Below are 23634 nucleotides of genomic sequence, written 5' to 3'. Positions count from 1 at the left end.
TTCTACAATATTAATAGAACTTAATCTAAAAGAAGTTCAACTTACATTAGTTTTTTTGCATTTCAATACTGGATATTAAAATTATGATGGCCGAAATTTTATGTCAAAAATTTATAGTGGATGTTTGACATTAGTTGTTTACATACAATTCAGTTTTTGGTGGAAAATGGTTTGGCTGCAAGAGAGAACATTTGGTTTACTTCAACTAATAGGAATATCTCTTAATGCTGGGATGGCCTCTTTGTATTTCTTCTGCTGTTGATTTTTGGCACAGTTATCTGTGACTGTATGAACAGAGCTGAGTGGAGAGGTGCTCATCATGCTTATTCCAAATAAGAGTATGTAACCAATTACTACAGGAATGAGGTGCAATTGTCCAATATTTTTGAGGCCAACAGGTTAAGTATAAGGAGTTTAGCTAAGATTCAGGAATTAAAGCCTGAAGCTTCACATGAAGCCAAACTGAGAGTCCAAAACCTTGCCAGTCTTCATATCCTCCAGTATTACCCTCCACAAACAGATCTTTCAAGTTGCTACCTGAATCATCCAATTATTTACACATATATTTTAAAGGTATCTATCTTTTGGATAAGATGCATGTTGAAATATTTACAGATGCAATAAACATTTGCTTTAGAAATTATGCTTGGAGGAGAGAGGAGGTATAAGTACAGCTGAAAGAAGTTGATTTTGGATAACAGATAGATGGGAAGGAGTTCATTACGCTCTTCAACATTTGAATTGTGAAAAACAACAACTAATTCACTTAAAATGCAAATCTTTAATGTCTGATATACATGCAGACACAGACGCACACACACATACCTAAAAAGATAAAGTCCATGCTTTTAAGGATGAAAAACAAGACCATCCTTGACAAATACTAGGTCACGTCTAGATCTTGTCAGATAGATAAGCTATCTGCAGTTTCCAGATAACCTCTGTGTCACACCTTCAAATATTTGCATATATGTTCTTTCTGCCTGTAATACCCTTGTCTTGCCTCTAGTTCAGTTCAGTCACTCAGTCATGTCCGACTCTTTGCGATCCCATGAATTGCAGCACGCCAAGCCTCCCTGTCCATCACCAACTCCCGGAGTTCACTCAGACTCATGTCCATCGAGTCAGTGATGCCATCCAGCCATCTCATCCTCTGTCGTCCCCTTCTCCTCCTGCCCCTAATCCCTCCCAGCATCAGAGTCTTTTCCAATGAGTCAACTCTTCGCATGAGGTGACCAAAGTCCTGGAGTTTCAGCTTTAGCATCATTCCTTCCAAGGAAATCCCAGGGCTGATCTTCAGAATGGACTGGTTGGATCTCCTTGCAGTCCAAGGGACTGTCAAGAGTCTGCTCCAACACCACAGTTCAAAAGCACCAATTCTTCGGCACTCAGCTTTCTTCACAGTCCAACTCTCACATCCATACATGACCACTGGAAAAACCACAGCCTTGACTAGACGGACCTTTGTTGGCAAAGTAATGTCTCTGCTTCTCAATATGCTATCTAGGTAGGTCATAACTTTCCTTCTAAGGAGTAAGCGTCTTTTAATTTTATGGCTGCAGTCGCCATCTGTAGTGATTTTGGAGCCCAGAAAAATAAAGTCTGACACTGTTTCCACTGTTTCCCCATCTATTTCCCATGAAGCGATGGGACCAGATGCCATGATCTTCGTCTTCTGAATGTTGAGCTTTAAGCCAAATTTTTCACTCTCCACTTTCACTTCCATCAAGAGGTTTTTGAATTCCTCTTCACTTTCTGCCATAAGGGTGGTGTCATCTGCATATCTGAGGTTATTGATATTTCTCCTGGCAATCTTGATTCCAGCTCGTGCCTCTTCCAGCCCAGCGTTTCTCATAATGTAGTCTGCATACAAGTTAAATAAGCAGAGTGACAATATACAGCCTTGACGTACTCCTTTTCCTATTTGGAACCAGTCTGTTGTTCCATGTCCAGTTCTAACTGTTGCTTCCTGACCTGCATATAGGTTTCTCAAGAGGCAGGTCAGGTGGTCTGGTATTCTCTTCTCTTTCAGAATTTTCCACAGTTTATTGTGATCCACACAGTCAAAGGCTTTGGCATAGTCAATAAAGCAGAAATAGATGTTTTTCTGGAACTCTCTTGCTTTTTCTATGATCCAGTGGATGTTGGCAATTTGATCTCTGGTTCCTCTGCCTTTTCTAAAACCAGCTTGAACATCTGGAAGTTCACGGTTCACGTATTGCTGAAGCCTGGCTTGGGGATTTTTGAGCATTACTTTACTAGCGTGTGAGATGAGTGCAACTGTGTGGTAGTTTGAACATTCTTTGGCATTGCCTTTCTTTGGGATTGGAATGAAAACTGACCTTTTCCAGTCCTGTGGCCACTGCTGAGTTTTCCAAATTTGTTGGCATATTGAGTACAGCACTTTCACAGCATCATCTTTCAGGATTTGGAATAGCTCAACTGGAATTCCATCACCTCCACTAACTTTGTTCATAGTGATGCTTTCTAAGGCCCACTTGACTTCACGTTCCAGGATGTCTGGCTCTAGGTAGTGATCACACCATCGTGATTATCTGGGTCGTGAAGCTCTTTTTTGTACAGTTCTTCTGTGTATTGTTGCCACCTCTTCTTAATATCTTCTTCTTCTGTTAGGTCCATATCATTTCTGTCCTTTATCGGGCCCATCTTTGCATGAAATATTCCCTTGGTATGACTAACTCTTACTCATTCTTGGGTAGACATAACCACTTTCAGAAATCTCTCTTAACTATGTTAACTCCTCTTAACTCTTAACCCAAGAGCAGGGACCAGAGTTAAGATGTCTCATCTCTGTGTTCTCATAGTACCCTGTACATATTCCTATTATAGCACTTACCTCATTGCATTGAAATTATTCGTTTCCTAGAGCAAGATCACAGCGTATTAAACTGTGGGTCTCCATGCTCACTGAGTGAATGAATACATGAATTAATAGGAGTACCAAATAGAAATATGGAAAAAGAAATCATGCAAGGTAGCTTACATTTATTATAGACAACTTCTTCTTTACAACTATCCAGTGAAACAGACATGACTTTCCTTGTACAGATACAAGACTGCAGCTCAAAGATGTTGAAGGATCAATCTAAATGAACAACATCTGCTTTCCAATCAACTGGTGCCTTCTTTTTCTAAAGATAACATTATAACCCTTACTGCCTTAGGAAGAGTCTTAATATCATTGTCTCAAGACAGAGAGTACATATAAGACCAAAATGAGTTTTTAAAGACAACTCTTTAAAGACACAGGTTTGATCCCTGGTTCAGGAAGATACCACATGACACGGAGTGACTAAGTCCACATGCCACTAAGTCCGGGTACTCTAGAGACCGAGAGCTACAACTACGGAGCCTACACACTTTAGAGCCCGTGCTCTACAACAAGAGGAGCCATGGCAATGAGAAGCCCACACACCACAACTACAGAGTAGCCCCAGCTTGCCACAACTGAAGAAAAGCCCGTGCAGCAATGAAGACCCAGTGTAGCCAAAAATAATTAATTAAATTTTTTTAAGTATGAAGCAGAAGTATTAGCTACAATCTTTCAACTATACCAACAATTTACAATAACCTACCACTCTCAGATGGAGGGTCATCTAAGCAGAAAGAATATGCAGAAGAGCCTACAGAGTAAAACTTACTTGGGTCCTAAGAGGTCTCTATTCCCAGGAGGAAGGGGAAAAAGAATCTTAACACTGAAATTCTCTAAAATTCAATGCAGTTCATAAGGGAAAGGGCACGCACTTCCAAGCCTTTCTACTTACACACGCTATAAGAATGTGACTTAGCAAGTAACACTGAAAACCCAAATCAACACTTTGGTTAAATTAACACCCATTTTTACTTAGAAACAGGAGTTTATGTTGAGGCTACATAGAGTACAATCCTGGTCTACGCCTATTATTGACACTTTTTAAAAGACAAGTCCTTGGGTTTGAATCCCCCAAGTTGACATCCTCTTCCTTAAAGGTTGTGCCATTCAATGTTTTACGTTTGAGGATGCTGCTTTCTTAATGTTTAATAACTTACCTGCATTGGCTTTCAGGTCTTCAGGTGTGACCATGACAACAAATCGGATTGCACGTTCATTTCGAAACATCTCATAAGACCACCGGCGGATGGATCTCATGCATTTCACAGCTGCAATGCCATTGTTGGCAATGAGAACCTGGGAGAGTTGGGGGATAGGAATTGCAAAGAAAAGTGGAAAAGGCAGGCAAAGATGGAGGAAAAGACAAGAGAACATTTTTGTACATCTTTCTCTGAAATGCCAGAATTTCAACTAGGAATCTGTATAGCTGGTCTAGGCAATTAAGAACCAACTCCTGCACGGTCAAGGGATGTTTTAAGATGCTAGCAAAGCAAATACTTCAATGCTGCTGTTGTTTAGTCGCTAAGTTGTGTACGACTCTTACGACCCCATGGAATGTAGCCCACAAGGCTTTGTTGTCTATTGGATTTCCCAGGCAAGAAATACTGGAGTGAGTTGCCATTTCCTTCCCCAGGGGATCTTCCTGGTCCAGGGATCAAACCTGTGTCTCCTGCACTGCAGTGGATTCTTTACCACTGACTCACCTGGGAAGTCCAAAATATGCGCCAGCTAAAACTTACTCCTTTCTTAGTTCATTTCCTGAAGGGACACATCAGTTCCTCAAGTCTTATAAGTTGAAAGAGACTCACAGACTTAGAGAACAAACTTATGGTTGCCGGTGGGGGGAGGGATAGTTAGGGAATTTGGGATGGATAACAGAGGTGAGGAGACACGTAATCTATCCTCATTGGAAGACTAATGGAAGTACACCGCTGAAGCAATACTTTTAGGAGTGGGAATACAGGTCCCCACCCTTTAAACTTAATCACTGTAAGCTATTGCAACCAAGTCAATCTCTCAGCTCTGACACGATGTGGATAAAAGTGACTCAGATTTGCTCACGTTTCAAAATACTTATAATCACTTTAAGTACTCTTGCCTGGAAAACCCCATAGACAGAGGAGCCTGGTAGGCTGCAGTCCATGGGGTCGCTAGGAGTCGGACACGACTGAGCGACTTCACTTGCACTTTTCACTTTCATGCATTGGAGAAGGAAATGGCAACCCACTCCAGTGTTCTTGCCTGGAGAATCCCAGGGACGGGAGAGCCTGGTGGGCTTCCATCTATGGGGTCACACAGAGTCGGACACGACTGAAGTGACTTAGCAGCAGCAGCAGCAACATACCCTCTAAATATCTCAAATTTCTGGTGGGATCCATAAGTTACAGTGTATCAAACTTGTTTAAGCCTTCTCTTCTGAAACTCTCTCCACTCCTTTAGCTCTAAACCCCAATTCAATGACACTGACCTCCCCATCATCACCCCACAAGCTAATCAATTTCTCATACTCTCTCATATCAGTGTAGCCCAACTCTAGGAAAACCTTGAAATCTTTCTAAAAGCAACTTATGGGCACTGCTTCACCTTCTTACTTAGTTATGATCAAATTATCAGTGGTAAATACATATTTCAGAAAATAGTGAAATTATCTAATCGTTTAATTTAATTACTTAATAAAGCTAGGGAGGCAGAAAGGATAATTCTGCACAGTCTCAGAAATTCAAGCCACATGCCAGTTTCAAGCAAATCTAGACTACAAATCGAGGCATTAAATCTCATGGGCTTTTGAAAAAATAATTGAGCAGGTTGTAACTTACCTTCTCAATCACTTTATTCCCACCAAAACGAGTAACAAATTCTGCTGGAGAGGCTACAGTGAAATCTCGCTGTGAGTCTATTTTCTTTCGGTCTCGACCTTGCTTGACTAGGTGCAAGCCAGACATGCTGGATCTGTAAAAATAGAGAAATCACGAAAGTCTACAGATGAGATTTCTTCACATCATCTGTCTCCCCTGGAGACCTGCTTTTCACTGCCCAGACTTGAAAGTGTACTTCCTATTGTACCCTTGTGGAAACTGCATGCTGGGAGACCATACAGTTTTTAAACAGAAGAGAGAAAAAGAAAATGATCACTGCTTGTGAAAATTTCAGGGGGGGCGTAAAAAAGTGTTCCCTGAATAATAAAAGGCAATATTAAGGTTTACCAACAGACACCATCACAGAGAGAGAGGCAAAGAATAGATTAAAATGAGATGGTATGCTGCTGCTGCTGCTAAGTCGCTTCAGTCATGTCTGACTCTGTGCGACCCCATACACAGCAGCACACCAGGCTCCTCTGTCCCTGGGATTAATAATATTAATAGACTCAGAGAGACTGTTAAAACTAAAAAATAAACAGTTAGCCAGCCTGCTTCTGAACTATGATTCTGACACACAGAGGACCTGCACCTCTGTTATCTCTAGCCTCCGTCTTTCTTACTAGCTATAACTCCACATTTTTAAATGCCTACTAAACGCTTTAGTTGGGTATTCCATAGATGTTTCAAAATCAACAATTCCAAAAACAATTTATTTATGAGGCAGCATTAAAAAAAACAAATTTCATTGATCTTATGATAACACACTTTTTTTTTTTTTTAGCTTTTTAAAATCTCTGAAATTGCTATGTATCTTACAGTTGATGGTGTGCTTTATTTAAGTGGCAGAATTTCTTTTTCTTATGGTACATACAATAATGATGCCTCTAACAATTAATGGTGCTTTAAATTATATAGCAGGGGAAACAGCATAAGCCTGCGTTTAAATTCCACATCTTCACCAAACAACCTTGCTAAGCTTCACTTTTTCTTTGATAAACTATACATGGTATTGGGACTTCCCTGGTGGTCCAGTGAGTTAAGAATCTACCTGCCAACGTAGGGAATACAGGTTAGACCCCTAGTAAAGGAACGAAGATCCCACATGCTGCAAGGCAACTAAGCCTACAAGTGGCAACTACTGAGCCCGTACACTGTAGAGTCTATGCTCTGCAACAAGAGAAGCCACTGCAATGAGAAGCCAGAACAGCCCCTGCTTGCCACAACTAGAGAAAATCTGCATGCAGGAACAAAGATCCAGCTTAGTCAAAAATAAACAAGAAAGGAGTTGCAAAACATACAGACACACACACACACACACACACACACACACAGTCCCTAGAGATTAGCTTTCAGTTTCTTAGGGAGAAAGAGACGGAGAAGGTATAAACCTAGGATAAATAAAGAACTGTCTAAGAATAAGACAGTAAGGGAAGCAAAGTGTTTATTGATAAAATTAAGGTGGTGAAGGGACTGATCATACGGTCTAATCAATAGTTTAGAGAGCAAAGGAACGTTCTGAGGGTCACTTATAATCAAAAAAGGGAAAAAAACAGAAATATATATTACTTTTAATGATGGGATCCTTCATATAGCCATAACCAGAAGTTAGGCACCATGCTAAAAACAAGATGATAAAGTGGAAAGATACAGAAGACCTCAAAATCTTTACTTCACACCTACCTTTTCTCAGAAAGCTTTTATAGAATGTTGTCTTTCAAAAAGATGAAGTAAACCAAGAAAAAGGGAGACAAGGAATGCAAAATATAGCACAGAAGAAAAGAGAAGGGAATTCTCTTAGATGACTGTTAAAACTGGAGGACAGACTGCTCCAGGAAGAACGTTCCCTTGAAAAAATGGACAGATGGCCTACTGTACTTAACCACAGAAAAACAGAATAAAACTCTGTGTGTGTATGGATGTGCGTAATAAATATATATATAAATATATGTGTGACCAAGGAAACCAGAATTGAAAGAGACGCATGTACCCCAATGTTCATCGCAGCACTGTTTACAATAGCCAAGACATGGAAGCAACCTAGATGTCCATAGGCAGACAAATGGATAAGAAAGCTGTGGTACGTATACACAATGGAGTATTACTCAGCCATTAAAAAGAATGCATTTGAATCAGTTCTAATGAGGTGGATGAAACTGGAGCCTATTATATAGAGTGAAGTAAGTCAGAAAGAAAAACAGCAATACAGTATACTAACGCATATATATAGAATTTAGAAAGATGGTAACGATGACCCTATATGCGAGACAGCAAAAGAGACACAGATGTAAAGAACAGTCTTTTGGACTCTGTGGGAGAAGGCGAGGGTGGGATGATTTTAGAGAATAGCATTGAAACATGTATATTATCATATGTGAAACAGATCGTCAGTCACAGGGTGCTCAGGGCTGGTGCACTGGGATGACCCTGAGGGATGGGATGGGGAGGGAGGTGGGAGCAGGGTTCAGGATGGGGAACACAAGTATACCCATGGCTGATTCATGTCAATGTATGGCAAAAATCACTACAATATTGTAAAGTAATTAGCCTCCAATTAAAATAAATAAATTAATAATACAATAAAATATTAAATAAATTAATATATGTGTGTATTGCTTATATGTCTGTTTTATATATATAACAATATTATATATTTATATTTAGACAAATACAAGTCATTTTATATTTATTAAAATATATAAAACATGATAGAAAGTCATATATATAAAACAATGTATAATTTGTATATATAAAATATACCAGTTGCTTTTTACTTATTTGACTCTCAGTGGAAGATATGCTTGCTTCATCCTGCAACAGGTGGAAGAAGCCAAGTAAAAAGGAAAAAAGGATGATTATTTTAAAGACAACATTTGCCAAATTGGTGTTTTTCATTTGTTTCTATATTTGCCAGGGTTTATTCAATTTTCATTTTTCAAAATAAAAACTCTGGAATGCAAAAAGAAATAAGTACACAAACATACACATGAGATACTAGAGAGACATTTAATGACTGCCACCAAGCAAATCATTGAGGTCTTCCATGTCGACCCGCTGCTGGAGAGGCACAGACCTGCAGGAGGTCTGAAAGAGGGGACTTCCGTGGTGGTCCACTGGTTAAGAGTGCACCCAATGCACTGGAGGCAGGTCCGGTCCCTGGCTGAGGAACTAAGATGCCACATGCCGTGGAGCATCTCGGCCTGCTGCCGCAACTGCTGAGCCCGGGCCCTCCGGAGCCCCGGCGCCACAACTAGAGGGTCTGCGTGTCGAACTGCTGAAGTGGCTGCACCTACTGAACCTGCGCCACAACGAGCCCACGCTCCAGAAGAGAGATCCCGCGAGCTGCTGCTAAGACCCAACAGGGCCAAATAAATACATTAAAAAGAGAGAAAGAGAAGTCTTAAGAAGGCCAACTAGGCCTGATTCACTTCCTCCTCAGGTTGAGTTCTAAGAGCAGGAAGCAGAAAGATTCAAGGCAGGACACCTTGGCACCCACAACAACTCCAGGCTGGCTGCCCACTCTCACACGATGCCAGGACAACAGCAGAGGGCACATTTACTGGCCCTAGAGACAGAGTCTAAAAAAGTTTTCTGCAAAACTACCTTTGACAGGATGCTACCTACTATCCAGAGTTGCTATTTTCTTTCAAAATAGATGAAAAGACTTCACTCTTCAAAGTCCAGCCAAGCCCAGTGAACACATTTGGCACAGACTGAGTGAGGTCCCTTATCCAGGGAGCAGCTTGCAAAGTCTGTGCAAGGGTGCTTGCTTTCAACATAACTACAATGTCACACGTGGTCTCGGATATCTTTGGTTCAAATTCTGAGTGTAAAATAAAGGTTCAGAAATTCAGGAGCAAACATGAGATTTTTAATTCATTTCCTTAAGAAAAAAAAGAGTTTCCTACAGACCCACAAAAAAAATCATCAAATCAGATTGCCCATAAATTCCAGGGCTTAGCTGTCAACGCCTTTACTGCTTTTAAAAGGCATATATTGCCTAGATAGGGCCCTCTAACACTTACCTTTGAAGCATGTAATATCTCATTTCCTTACTCTCCTCCGCAGAACCCTCCATATCAAGATGGCAAAGGAATAGAGGTTTTTCTCTTCAGCTGTCGGCCTTGTAAACACAAGCTGGAGTTCGTCCTCCCGCTGCAGGTGCTTAAAACCCAGGAGGACAAAAGATACTGTGCCTTCTGCCTACTTCTTGGCCCTGCTTCAGTCAGAGTAGAGTACTCCTCATGGCCTCAAACTACAGTCTTTTTGTCTACTCTGTCCCCAGTCTCCATACTTCCCCTCCTGTTGGCCCCCCCCATTACACTGGGCTCCCACACAGCATCAGCTGATTTCCCAAGGGGACAGAGAAGAGAGGGGGAGAAATATAGAAGCAGGTATAACTCTAAAGTAGATCTCAGCAGCTTCCGCCTTAGCTGCAGCAAAAGTGCTTTAACAACGGTCACTTTCTTCTGACGGTCACTAGAGAGGCTCCGCGGCCTCTCCAGGCTGCCAGGGGCACGTGACAGGGAAGGCTCAGGGCAAAAAGAGAAGACCAAGCTTATGAGGACAGCTATGCCCAGAAAATAATGGGGTCAGGAAATCTAGAGGGAGGAGGAAAGAACAGGTGATTTCTGAGACCCAATCACAACAAGTAAGACTGAGTTTCAGACTCCAAGACGGGGGGAGAGCAGGTCAAGAGGGAAAGCAAGCCGGTCAGAAGGACGAGACACGCCACCACTGAGGAACTTGGAATAAAGTGGGGGTCACAACTCTAATTTTAAGGCCAGAGTAGTGGTGTACACACACCTTTTTTAAAAACAACAAAAATCTAAGATCTTATTCACTAAAATTTGAGAACAAGACTGGAGCTGGCACAAACAGGATAACAGAGAGGATGTGGATAAAAGTCACAGAAACGTAAAGGGGCCCAGACAAGTATTTTAGACACAGGTCTAACCCGGCGTTTAGGCAGGGGAGAAAAACCCTGCCTAAAAGCCACGGGGACACATCTATTGTTATGCTCATTTGCCACAGAGTGATAAACCACTTAAATAAAGAAATGGTGACTGAAAGGGAAATGGTATCCTGTTTTAGCTTTTAATTCAGTAGATGCTGAAAATACTGCTCCCTTGTCATGGCAGAAAAGATCATGATTTCCTGAGCCAAGTCCTCAGGAATGGTATTAATTCACCAGAGTCACATCTAACCTGATTCAGGCACCACAGAAAAATTCCTTCTCACCGAAATGTTGAATACAAATGGTTAACTCTTATCTGATGCAACTATGCCGTGAATCTATTAACATTCCACGAAAACCCTTCAAAACAGAAGTACACAAATGATCTGGAACACAGATAAAAATCAAATAGAAGATAAATTATTAAGACAAACCTTGATGTTAGGACATTCAGGTGACCCAAGGTGAAAAGACTCAATCAGGCCACTCACTCAATATGACCATTAGTCATAATAAAAAAAAAAGAGGAAGTCCTGGATTGGTTTCTGAACTCTGCATCACTCCTTTTACACTGTGCTAACGTCTGATAAAGTCAGTAAAGTTTACTTTTTCCTTTAAAGAAGCAGATGCAGAGGAATCCTCCTATCTTGATCTCTCTTCAGGATAACAAGTCTCGAAAAACAGAGCACTGAAGCCTTTGGTTCAGAACAATTACAGTGACCACAGATGTAGAAGCAGCTTAATTTTTACACACATCTAAGGGTCTCTAGATGCAGGCACTTTCCAGAAGAGAATCACTCTCTGCCTTTGTTAAGTTCAACATTCAAAAAGCAAAGAATGGCATATAGAAAAAAAGCAGGTTATTTTGCTCTTGATTATATAAAAAAATATACTAAAGAGGCACTCTCGGGAATCAAGCTTGTGCTTCCCTTCACCAAAGGGATCTTTCTAAAACAACCAAACGCTAACAGGGCACACCCAGCTCCAAAACAAAGCTAGTGTTTCTCATCTTTTACGGATGCTGCCCACCATCTTCCTATAATGTGAGAACACAAGAAATAAAAGGCCACATTCCCACATTCGTTCCTCCAAATTCAAGGCACCCTCATTTTTAATCTAACATGAAAAGAGAGTGTCCAAAGTAGACACATACCTGGCACCAAATCCAACTAGAAGCCCACACTGACCCCAGCATTGAAACATGCCAAGCACCAAGGATGACGTAGCAGTTTATCCGGCAGACAGTGATGCATTTAGCTGGCTCCGTTGCAAGGCAGTCTGAGTTATACTGCAGCACACGCTGGGAGACAGTGTTTTTACGCTGGGGCTTTCCCAAGCAAAGAAATCTTGCATCAGGGATGTACCTCTTTGGAAAGTCAGTCTGCTGTTAGGGACTTCCCTCCTGCTCCAGGGGCTGAGACTCTACACTCCCAACCTGGGGGGGCGGGGGTGGGGGAGGTGCGGCTGGGTTTGATCCTTGGTCAGGGAACTAGGAAATGGCAACCCACTCCGGTATTCTCGCCTGGGAAATTCCACTGACAAAGGAGCCTGATGGACTACAGTCCAGGTGGTCACAAAGAGTCTGACACAAAAAGCACACACACACACACACACACACACACACACACACACACACACACAAACACACACATACTAGGGTACTAGATCTCACACACCACAGCTAAAAATTCACATGTTGCAACCAAAGAGCCCAGCAATGATGATGGAAGACCACACATACCACAACTAAGATGGCAAAGCCAGATAAATGAATATTGGGAAAAAAAAAAAGAAGAAGAAGAAGAGGATCAACCTTTTTATATATAAAAAGGTTTAGCTGTGGAACTTCCCTGGTGCTCTAGTGGTTAAGCATCCACCTTGCAAGGCAGAGGACTCGGGGTAAAGAATTCACCTGCCAAGCAGGAGACATAGGTTCAGTTCCTGGGTTGGAAAGATCCCCTGGAGAAGGAAATGGCAACTCACTGCAGTGTTCTTGCCTGGGAAATCCCACGGACAGAGGAGCCTGGTGGGCTACAGTCCACGGGGCTGAGAAATAATCAGATATGACTTAAGTGACTAAACCGCAGTAGCAGCAGACTTTAATTTCTCTCAGCAATGTAACAATTTTAATGTACAAGTCTTATGCTTTTTTGTTCAATTGATTCCTAAGTATTTTATTCTTTTTGATGCCATTCTGAATAAAATTATTTAAGTTTATTTTTTTTTTTTTGCTTGCTCATTGCTAGCTAGTACATAGAAATGCAACTAATTTTTGTGTATGGATCATACACCCATTTTAAAAATCCTTAACTTTATTGAGACAGAATTCACATACATTTCGGCCATTTACAGTATATAATTCAATGGTTTTCCTTACAGTCACAGAGTTGCGAACCATCATCACAAGTCCATTTTGGAACATTTTCAGCACCCGCCAAAGAAACCCTGTACTCGGCAGCAGTCAGTCCATATTTCCCTCAAACCACTCCCCAGTCCTAAGCAATGACTAATCTACTTTCTGTCTTTATAGATTTGCCTGTTCTGGATATATAAATGGGATGATATCATGTGTGGCTTCTCTCACTTAGCATAATGCTTTCATGTTGTAACATGTATCCATACTTCATTTCGCTTTATAGAAAACTTTCCACTTTGTGGATTTACCACATTTTGTTTATCCATTTATCAATTGATGGGTATTGGGTTGTTTCCACTCGGTAGCTATTATGAATAATGTTGCTGTGAACACTCACATACAAGTTTTTATGGGAACATATGCTTTCATTTCTTATAGGTAATTAGGAGTGAAATTATTGGATAATATGACAAATATTTAGTTTTATAAGAAATTTCCATATTATCTTCCAGACTGGCTGAAAAACAATTTACATTCATTTACATTCCCACCAACTACCCACAGAAGATCCAATTATTCCATATTCTTGCAAACATTTGGGGTTGTCACTTATTTTTATTTTAGGCACTCTGACAGTTGTTTACTAATATCTTACTGTCTTAATTTGTACTTCCCTAACAGCTAATGATTTAAAACATCTTTTCACATCTTTATTTGCCATCTGTACATCCTCTGGTGACATTTGCTTCTTATTTCTCTCTCCTTATTGAAAATATTATTTATTGATTCATTGTTGTCATACTTTTAACAAATTCTTTAAACATGTTTTCCTTTAGTTCTTTGAATACATTTATGAAAGTTGCTTTGAACACTTTGTCTGATAATCCGGCATCTAAATGCTCAGAGACAGTTTGTGTTCTTTTTTTCTAAATATGGCCTACACTTGCCCATTTCATGTCTCATGATTTTTAACATACTAAATAATTTATTGTAGCAACTCTGGATTCTGATTTCTTTCACCCATGAAGACTGCCGCTGTTACCAATGTTTGCTCACTGGTTTTTCTTTCTTGGTTTAATCATTTGCCTGAGCTAAATCTGTGAGATCTGGCTCTCTCAAAAGTTTAGTCATTACTGTCTCAGTTCATTTTCTTCTTATTGTGCATGTTTTTATGTTTGAGCCTCCTTTCTAAGGGGTTACTTCTCTACTTGTAAAACTTAATCAGGCAGTAATTAGGCAGTGGTTATACGCAAACGCCTGAAGCCAGTAAGGCTTTTGCATTCCGTCCATGTGTCCATGTATGCAGTAGAGTAGCACATTCAAAGTTCAGGACATTTTCTGGTTATGTCCTGGCTTCCGCTTTCTGATGAGCCTTATCACGCCTACTCTGTGCAGGCATGCAGCCTCAACCAGCAATATGCTTACCCCAACCACAACACACCTCAAGCTAGGAGAGCCGGCGGCCCCCCTCTCTCGTCTGCTGCAGGGATCGTCACTGGGAGCAGGGTACCATCTACTGCTCAAAAGGAATATGCTCCCTTCAACTGCAGTAACAGCAACACCCATCCTCAGGGCACGCCCACAGCAGCACAACCTCCATGCCAACCAAGCTGAGGGCAAGGAATAGGAATACTCCTGGCAAGAACACCACAGATGCCTACTGTTCTTATGGAATTTCAGCAGCTTTTCAAACATAAACTTTTCTCAGACTGTTGTATGCCTTAAGGTTGATTTGAAGGCTGAAGTGGTTTTGTCGAGCTTTATAGCTGCTTTTTCTCACACGCTAGTAAAGTAATGCTCAAAATTCTCCAAGCCAGGCTTCAGCAATATGTGAACCATGAACTTCCTGATGTTCAAGCTGGTTTTAGAAAAGGCAGAGGAACCAGAGATCAAATTGCCAACATCCCCTGGATCATGGAAAAAGCAAGAGAGTTCCAGAAAAACATCTATTTCTGCTTTATTGACTATGCCAAAGCCTTTGACTGTGTGGATCACAATAAACGGTGGAAAATTCTTCAAGAGATGGGAATACCAGACCACCTGACCTGCCTCTTGAGAAATCTGTATGCACGTCAGGAAGCAACAGTTAGAACTGGAACAACAGACTGGTTCCAAGTAGGAAAAGGAGTTCATCAAGGCTGTATATTGTCACCCTGTTTATTTAACTTATATTCTGAGTACATCATGAGAAATGCTGGACTGGAAGAAACACAGGCTGGAATCAAGATTGCCAGGAGAAATATCAATAACCTCAGATACGAGGCTTCCAAGGAATAAGCACCTTTTAATTTCATGGCTGCAGTCACCATCTGTAGTGATTTTGGAGCCCAGAAAAATAAAGTCTGACACTGTTTCCACTGTTTCCCCATCTATTTCCCATGAAGTGGTGGGGGGTTTTCCTGTAGTCATGTATGGATGTGAGAGTTGGACTGTGAAGAAGGCTGAGCACCGAAGAATTGATGCTTTTGAACTGTGGTGTTGGAGAAGACTCTTGAGAGTCCCTTGGACTGCAAGGAGATCCAACCAGTCCATTCTGAAGGAGATCAGCCCTGGAATTTCCTTGGAAGGAATGATACTAAAGCTGAAACTCCAGGACTTTGGCCACCTCATGCGAAGAATTGACTCATTGGAAAAGACTCTGATGCTGGGAGGGATTGGGGGAAGAGGAGAAGGGGACGACAGAGGATGAGATGTCTGGATGGCATCACTGACTCGATGGATGTGAGTCTGAGTGAACTCCAGGAGTTGGTGATGGACAGGGAGGCCTGGCGTGCTGCGATTCATGGGGTCACAAAGAGTCGGACACAACTGAGCAACTGATCTGATCTGATCTGATTGCTGCTTTTTGGTGTTAAGGATTTGTTCATCTCCTCATTTGGTTACAGCTGGAAGTCCTGCTTGTTTTATTTACTTTTGAAATGTAACGTCATAGAATAAAGTGCAAAAGTCTTAATAATACATTTAATTTTACATACGTATACACACATAACCAACCACTCCATCAGGGTATAGATCATTTCCAGAGCCTCAGAAGGATCCAGTGTGCTTTCTTCCCAGTCAACATCTTCCCCAGTGTAAACACTATTCTGAACTCTATCACCATCAATCAATTTTGCCTCCTTCTGAACTTCATATGTATACTGTCCTACTGTATGGATTTGATCAATATTATGTTCATGAAATTCATCCACGATGTGGCATAGCAGTACTTTGGTTTCACTGTGTGTAACAGTACATTGAGTGACTATTGCATGATTTATTTATTTATTCAATTGATGGACATTCGTGTTATTTATGAATTTTGATTATACTTGGACTTGGTTTCTGGTGGACAAATGCATTCATTTCTTTTGGACAAACAGCCAGGAATGGCTTTGCTTATTGATAGAGTATATGTGTGTTTACTACCCCAAAGTGGTTGTGCCAACTTTTATCTCCATCAGCTATGTATGAGACTTTCACATACATACACATATCTCACACCCTTGCTAACACTTGACATTGTCAGTCTTTTAATTTGGGCCTTTTGGGATGGCAGTTAATTCACTGTGATTTCTAATTTGCAAATCCCAGATAACCGATAATATTAAACACCTTTTCATAAGCTTATTTGCCGGCCGGCAAACTTATTTTCTGAAGTTCAAGTCTTTTCCCTATATTTCTATTGGGTTGAAATGTCTTCAAAAGACATTGAAACATCTTTTTCTTACTGATTTACAGGTTTCTGGCAGTGAGATTAATTAATATTCTTCTTTCAGCAACAGAGAACAATTAGCCAAAAAAACATCAAGAATACAGAAGAATAATGCAATTGAAAAACTCAACTTAACTGACATGTATAGAAACTGGAAGGCCAAATGACCATAAGAGAATATCAAAATAGGAGAAAGAACAAGAAGAATTTCACAGCCCAGGCAGCATTTGAGAAGAACCTTAAAACTTCAAGTCTCCAAAGTATGAAAGGAATTTCAACTGTCAGGGGAAGAGCATTACAACAAGAAAACCGGAGAGAGGGTTGGAGCAGGAGAAGGAAAGAGAGGGAGAGGGGAGAGTAGTGGGAAGGGAAGTGGGAGGACACCAGTGGGAGAGCAGGCAGGCGAGCAGATCCTATGATGCCCTTGAGTAACTACTGTCTTTTCTTCCTTGCCATCAACTTCATAAGAGTTGCCCTGTTGAAATTCCTGCTCTTTCACCATTTGTTACTGCTTAATCTCTTGCCATCTACTAAAGCTGTTCATCTCAAGCTCTCCAACTCACTCCCTGGTGCTTTCTCTCCAGCTTCCATCACCATCCACCACTTCATGCTATGTCTTCTACCTTTGAATTACCTTCCCCGTGGTTCTCCTTCTACCTCACTAATCATTTCCTTGTCCCCTTTTTCCTCCTCCTCTCATCAAAAAGTAGACAGTTCCTTAAGATACATTTCCCTTCTACCTATCTCCTCTTCCTCATAATGATCTAATCTACTTGCACAACTTTAATTTCAATGCAACAAACATTTATTAAGCATATACTATACCCCCGGCAGTGCTCTAAACTCTGAGAAAGCAGTTCTCAGTTCAGGTTTCAGATCAGACTCACCCGGAGAGTAGCAGAAGACCAGAGACTGTAACTTAATTAGTCTGGGACAGGACTCAGGAATTCCTATTTCTTTAAAGCTCTGCAGGTGATTCTATTACACAGCCAAACCTCAATACTGTGTTCCATTTTACACGTCTTAGTGTGACATACACGATCCTTAATGATCTGACCTCTATCTTACTAACCTCTTCTTCCATTGTACTAACCACCCTGTCCCCCTTATACTACTCAATATCTTATCACTGCCTGAACATGCTAGATGTTTTCACAATCTGGTACCTTTACACACGTTGTCAACCCCACTATCTCTACCCTTCCTCCTACACACAAACCTACCTGTTAGCTTGTCTGTTTTATGTTCATCCTTCAAAACCTAGTTCAAACATCTCTGAGACATAACAGATCTCATTAAGCCCACCATAATAATGATTATAGCTGTCGTATTACAAATAACATTAGAACCCCGGCACAATGTGTGGTTAGAGACTCATATGTAACAGGGACCCAGTGAATAGTGCTGTGAGATGATCAGTTTACATCAGAAACACCGCAATGCCCGTGTGGCACTTCCACTGAAGGGGGAAAGAGACTGAAGAAAAGCTAAAATAGTACTGCCATTAGAAATAAGAACAAGAGCGATGGCAGCAACAATGGAAAGAAGGGGATGGATTCAAGAATTATTAGGGGCTGTTTGACGGAAAACAACAAAATTCTGTAAAGCAATTATCCTTCATTAAACAATACATAAATTAAAAAGAATTATTAGGGGATAGTATGAAAAAGAATATGTAATTAGGAGTGAGGGATACTTGGAAGACCAGGGAAGTGGCTATGCCATTAATTAAGACAGACCTAGGGAGAGGATCAGAGAAGGCAATGGCACCCCACTCCAGTACTCTTGCCTGGCAAGTCCCATGGACGGAGGAACCTGGTAGGCTGCAGTCCATGCGGTCACTGGGAGTCAGACATGACTGAGCGACTTCGCTTTCACTTTTCACTTTCATGCACTGGAGAAGGCAATGGTAACCCACTCCAGTGTTCTTGCCTGGAGAATCCCAGGGACAGGGGAGCCTGGTGGGCTGCCGTCTCTGGAGCCACACAGAGTCAGACACGACTGAAGTGACTTAGCAGGGAGAGGATGTGGTATAAGAAGAACAGGGGTTTACGGCAGGCATGGGGGAAAAATGGAGGGCAGGGCTATTTAGGGAGTTTGGGACCAACATGTACACACTGCGATGTTTAAAATGGATAACCAACAAGGACCTGCTATTGGTAGGGCACAGGGGACTCTGCTCAATGCTACGTGGAAGCCTGGAAGGAAGGGGAATTTAGGGGAGGGAGGGTTCATGTATATTATGGCTGAGTCCCTTTGTTGTTCACCCGAAACTATCACATTGTTAAACGGCTATACTTCAATATAAAATAAAAAGTTACTGAAAAAAAAAAAGAAGAAGAGGGCTGAAGCCAGAAAGCCTTGCAGAAGACCACCAATTAAGGGGCATGTGGGAAAAGAAAGCCTTCTGAAGCACCTAAGAGATCCTAATGTTATAATGTATTCTGATAATTTGCTACCTTCTTTTTCAACAAGTCACTAATCACTGTCTCCAAAAAAAGAGAGGGTAACAAGATAGACTAAGAAATTTAAGGAATACAATATACAATGTAGGGTCACAGGGGCTTCCCAAGTAGTGCTAGTGGTAAAGAACCCGTCTATCAATGCAGAGGCTGGGTCAAGAAGACCCCCTCCTGGAGGAGGGCATGGCAACCCACTCTAATATTCTTGCCTGAAGAATCCATGGACAGAGGAGCCTGGCGGGCTACAGTCCATAGGGTCACAAAAAAGTCAGACACAACTGAAGTGACTTAGTGCATGCACACACACACACATGCATGGTCCTAGACTGGGTACCAGTTTGGATGAACCAGGATTTTGGAGTCAACTGAAGAAACTTTAATATGACATACATATTAGATGAGATGAAAATATATTGAAATACAAAAAAATGGAAACTTTTGACAAAAACAGCAGTGAGAAATGCAATATGCCTATGTGCACAGATAAGGATTCAGAAGACTATACAACAGGGTATGAGCAGGAGTTATCTCTGGGTGATGGATAAACAAGGCTTTATTTTTGGTTTCTTGTATTTTGTTTTTAATTTTTCTTATTGCTTCTTTGATAAAGCATTCTTTAAAAATAGTTTTTTCTAGGACTTCCCTGGTTGTCCAGGGGTTAAGAATCTGCCTTGCAAGGCAAGGGACAGGTGTTCAATCCCTGGTCCGGGAACTAAGATCCCATGTGTCATGGAGCAACTAAGCCCGTGTGCTATAACTACTGAGTCAGCACTCTAGAGCACGTGCTCTGCAACAGAAGTCACTATAATGAGAAGTCGGTGCAGCACAGCAAAGAGGAGCCCCTGCTCGCCGCAACTAGAGAAAGCCTGGGCACAGAAATGAAGATCCAGTGAGCCATAAATAAATAAATATCAAATACATATATGTGTGTATATATTTCCAAGTTCTGTCTCTTTTACATAAGGCTGAGATTTAATCAGAGGAAAACTGCTCAAAGAGAACACCAACATATCTATTACACCCAAGGTTTGAGTCAGGTCTAGTGGCTGACGGTATGAGCTCTGACTGAATTCCATACACAGTGTGCTGTGTGACCTCCGGCATGTTACTTAACCTGTGTCTCAATTCCCCACCCTAAATGGTGGGTAATAAAAGTAACATTATTTGGCTCATGGAGATTAAGTGTGACACTCCACATAAAGAATGTCAGAGAGTTTGACATGTAATAGTCAAGCACGTGATGATGCAGGTTTGATCCCTGGTAGGGGAACTAAGTAAGATCCACAGGCCACTGGCCAACTAAGCTGTGTGCCACAACTGAGACCCTATGGAGCCAAAAATAAATACGTTAAAATAAAAAAAAAAGCTTCAAAACTCTCTAGTTTAATGCTTCTGAAGAGTCAAACATGTTATAGGCAATGTCACATGGAGTTCTAAATTTTCTTAAGATACTGGTAAAGTTCTTTTCTTTCTAGACCATAAAGGTGATAAAGAATATAACTCACCTTCAAGGAGCCCTTCCTGAGTGAATTTAATGACTCTCCCCTTCTTCCATAGCACCAACTACTGTCTTAAACCCCGGCAACAGCACATATTAGGTTTGATTCATATAGATAAAATGTTGGCCATTTGACATTTGGAATAAACATTTTAAGAAGTTTAAGAGACAATTAAGATGGCGTTTCAAACACATGAATTATAGGATAAAAAAGGTTTAAAGAAATCACAATACCGGCACTTCCCTGGTGGCCCAGTGGCTAAGACTCTGCTCTTCCAATGTTGGGGGCCCTAGTTCTATCCTTGGGTCAGAGAAATAGATTCCACATGCAACAACTAGAGATCCCACGCACTGCAACTGAAAGATCCTGCAGTCTACAAACAGGATCTGGCACAAATAGACAATAAATGAAGAAATATTCTTTTAGAAAAAAAAAAAAGGAAAGAAATCACAGTACCTTAAGAGGTAAAAGATGTAACTGTGGGGCTTATCTTCTTCCAACTGGACTTCAACCAGTATATTAGTTGACAAAACTGACTACAATCTTTGTTTGGTTCAGAGTGTGATAGGTGGGGTAATCTGGATTTGCACAGCATTGTAAGTAGGCAGAACAGTGTGACCTCAAGTAACATTTCACAAGGAGCAGAGAAAATGTCAGTATCTATACAACCAGAAGCCTCTGTTAAATGCCACCAAACCATACATTAGGTATCAAAATTGAGATGCCTATGTTCACTCGTTAATGGTCTTTCTCCTCAAATGTCCAATTCTACTACTGAGGTTCAGAAATAGAGCAGCCTAGCTGATATACAGGTCACATAGCCTAGCTCACCTTCTCTAAAAAGAAAAAGCCAAAGCACAGTTATCTACCATGAGGTCTGTATAGACCCAGCAAGCTATAATTACTTTTGAAGGGTATTATTTTCAAATGTCTGCTTAGAGAGGAATTTATCCAATCTTTCACTAGAGCATATGTGATGCAAATCATCTCCAACTCCGGGAAAGTCTATTTCCTTTTCCTGACTACCCATTCATCACACCCACCAGCCTTCTCACTGAGCACCTAAAATCAAGCCCTAACTTGAAAGAGGGGCCCACTCTCATCCTATACTATGGCAGGTATTTCACTGGGCTTTAGATGACCGCCAGTGAGTGTTTTCTGAGAATGTACGGATTAGACTATTCATTCTGGGAGCTAATCCTAAACTCAGCCAGTCTCTATTTAATTTTGGGTTCAAAGGATGAAAAGGAGTATCTGAATCAATGTCATCATTTTCACAGCTTAGGAATATGAGTCCAAAGAGGTAACACGAATTACCTGCGATCACGAACTTAATTGGTGGCAGGTGTCAGAACAGAGTCTTTCTAATATATAAAGTGAATCTGGATGAACTTAAGTTACCCCAAGTGACGGAGAACCTGTGCTCTATTTGGAACATTAGCTGTTTCAGAAGCAAGTAGGAACTGGCACTGTCTCCTTCCCAGGCTGCTGATCACACTTCAATTCATGGTTCCTCCACGAGCTACAGGCATGAGTTTTGCAATGGCAGGGCATGCAAAGAAATTATCAGGCACTCATATCATTGACTACACAGTCTTTGCAATAAGAATCATCAACTTTGGGAATGATTTGGGAACCATAAACTGCCTTGTAATATCATCAGCTGAATATCTTAAAACGGTATTTATCTCACCATTGCCAAACTCACAATTTCGTAACCCAATAAATGGATATTCTGCTTCCCTTGGCCTCAAACTGGACAAATTTCTCAAGATGCTGTGGGTCTTTTAAGATCTAGATTTCTCCCGGTGTTTCTCAACAGGAGCAATATGACATTATGAGAACCATCCTCAGTGTGTTGTGTGTGATTATCCAGTACACGGCAGAAGGTTTAGAATCTTTGGTTCTGTCTTCCAAATGCAAGTAACCCATAAGTCACAACCTCTATACATCTACAAATGACCTCGGGGAGGAAGATGCTATCCACCAGTATTAGCCTTCAGGCCAATCATTAAGTGAAAATTAAGTAAGAAAAACTGCTTACATAAAGACCTGACCTCTTTTCCCTGCCACTAAATGCTGACTTCCATTCCTCTTTTTTTAACCCAGAGATTAGATATAATATTTTATTCACTAGCTCCCAAAAACCAGCTTTGTGGGAACTATATAATTAGAACACTTGAGGAGACAAGTTATTGATATGGAATCAGGGCATCTAACTTTTAATTCCAGTTTCTAGCTATTCATCTTTAGGCAAGTTCTTTTCCCTCTTCAGTCCTCAGTTTTATCATCTATTTAAACAAAAGGCATTAGTCTAAATTCTCTCTCTGGTTCACTGAAGTTTGGGGAATCTGTGAAGTAAAACATAATTAACTTTCTTAACTCTTTTCTTTGGACCTCCATGTAGCCAAACATGGGTGACCACTGGTACTCACTACTTCCTCTTTCAGAAGCAAGGACCCCAAATCCCCAGGAATAACCCTAAGACAGGACAGTCACATTCAGCCAGATCCAGCATACGATTTTACTACAGATTCTGATTCTTAAGTGTATAAAAAGGAGCTGAATTCTTTTACAAGCCATTAATAATGGAAGCACCAAGATAGTAACAGCAGCAACAGTCACCCTAATTTATGTTTGTCTAAGCTTACCAATAATCTCAACCCTGGATGCATGTTATAATCACTTAAATAACTTAAAAAAAAATGCCCCAACTCTAAGCCAAGCCAGTATCAAGTGAATCAGAATCTCTGGGGATGGGGCTCATTTCTCAAGATTCCCCAAGAGATTCTTATGTACAGTGAAAACCAAGAACCACTAACTCAGACCCTGTAATCCAAGAAATACAAAGCAAACGAGCACAAGTTCACATGTTGGTTGTACAAGCAAACATCAATAAATAATATCAGATCAGATCA

General features: G+C 40.9%; 1 protein-coding gene across 1 annotated transcript in view; it reads right to left on the bottom strand.

Annotated features, from left to right (window-relative positions):
* Window positions 1-23634, bottom strand: part of ACACA (acetyl-CoA carboxylase alpha) — a 288539-nt gene that overhangs the window by 187741 nt on the left and 77164 nt on the right. The window contains 2 exon segments of the mRNA XM_010861548.1: window positions 4051-4189; window positions 5710-5842. Coding sequence (XP_010859850.1) covers window positions 4051-4189; window positions 5710-5842 — 272 coding nt within the window.

This window comes from Bison bison, unplaced genomic scaffold (assembly GCF_000754665.1).
Source record: "Bison bison bison isolate TAMUID 2011002044 unplaced genomic scaffold, Bison_UMD1.0 scf7180017864472, whole genome shotgun sequence".
In the NCBI taxonomy this organism is placed as follows: Eukaryota; Metazoa; Chordata; class Mammalia; order Artiodactyla; family Bovidae; genus Bison; species Bison bison.
Note: the sequence above shows the minus strand (reverse complement) of the source record. Positions and strands in the feature narration are given on the sequence as shown.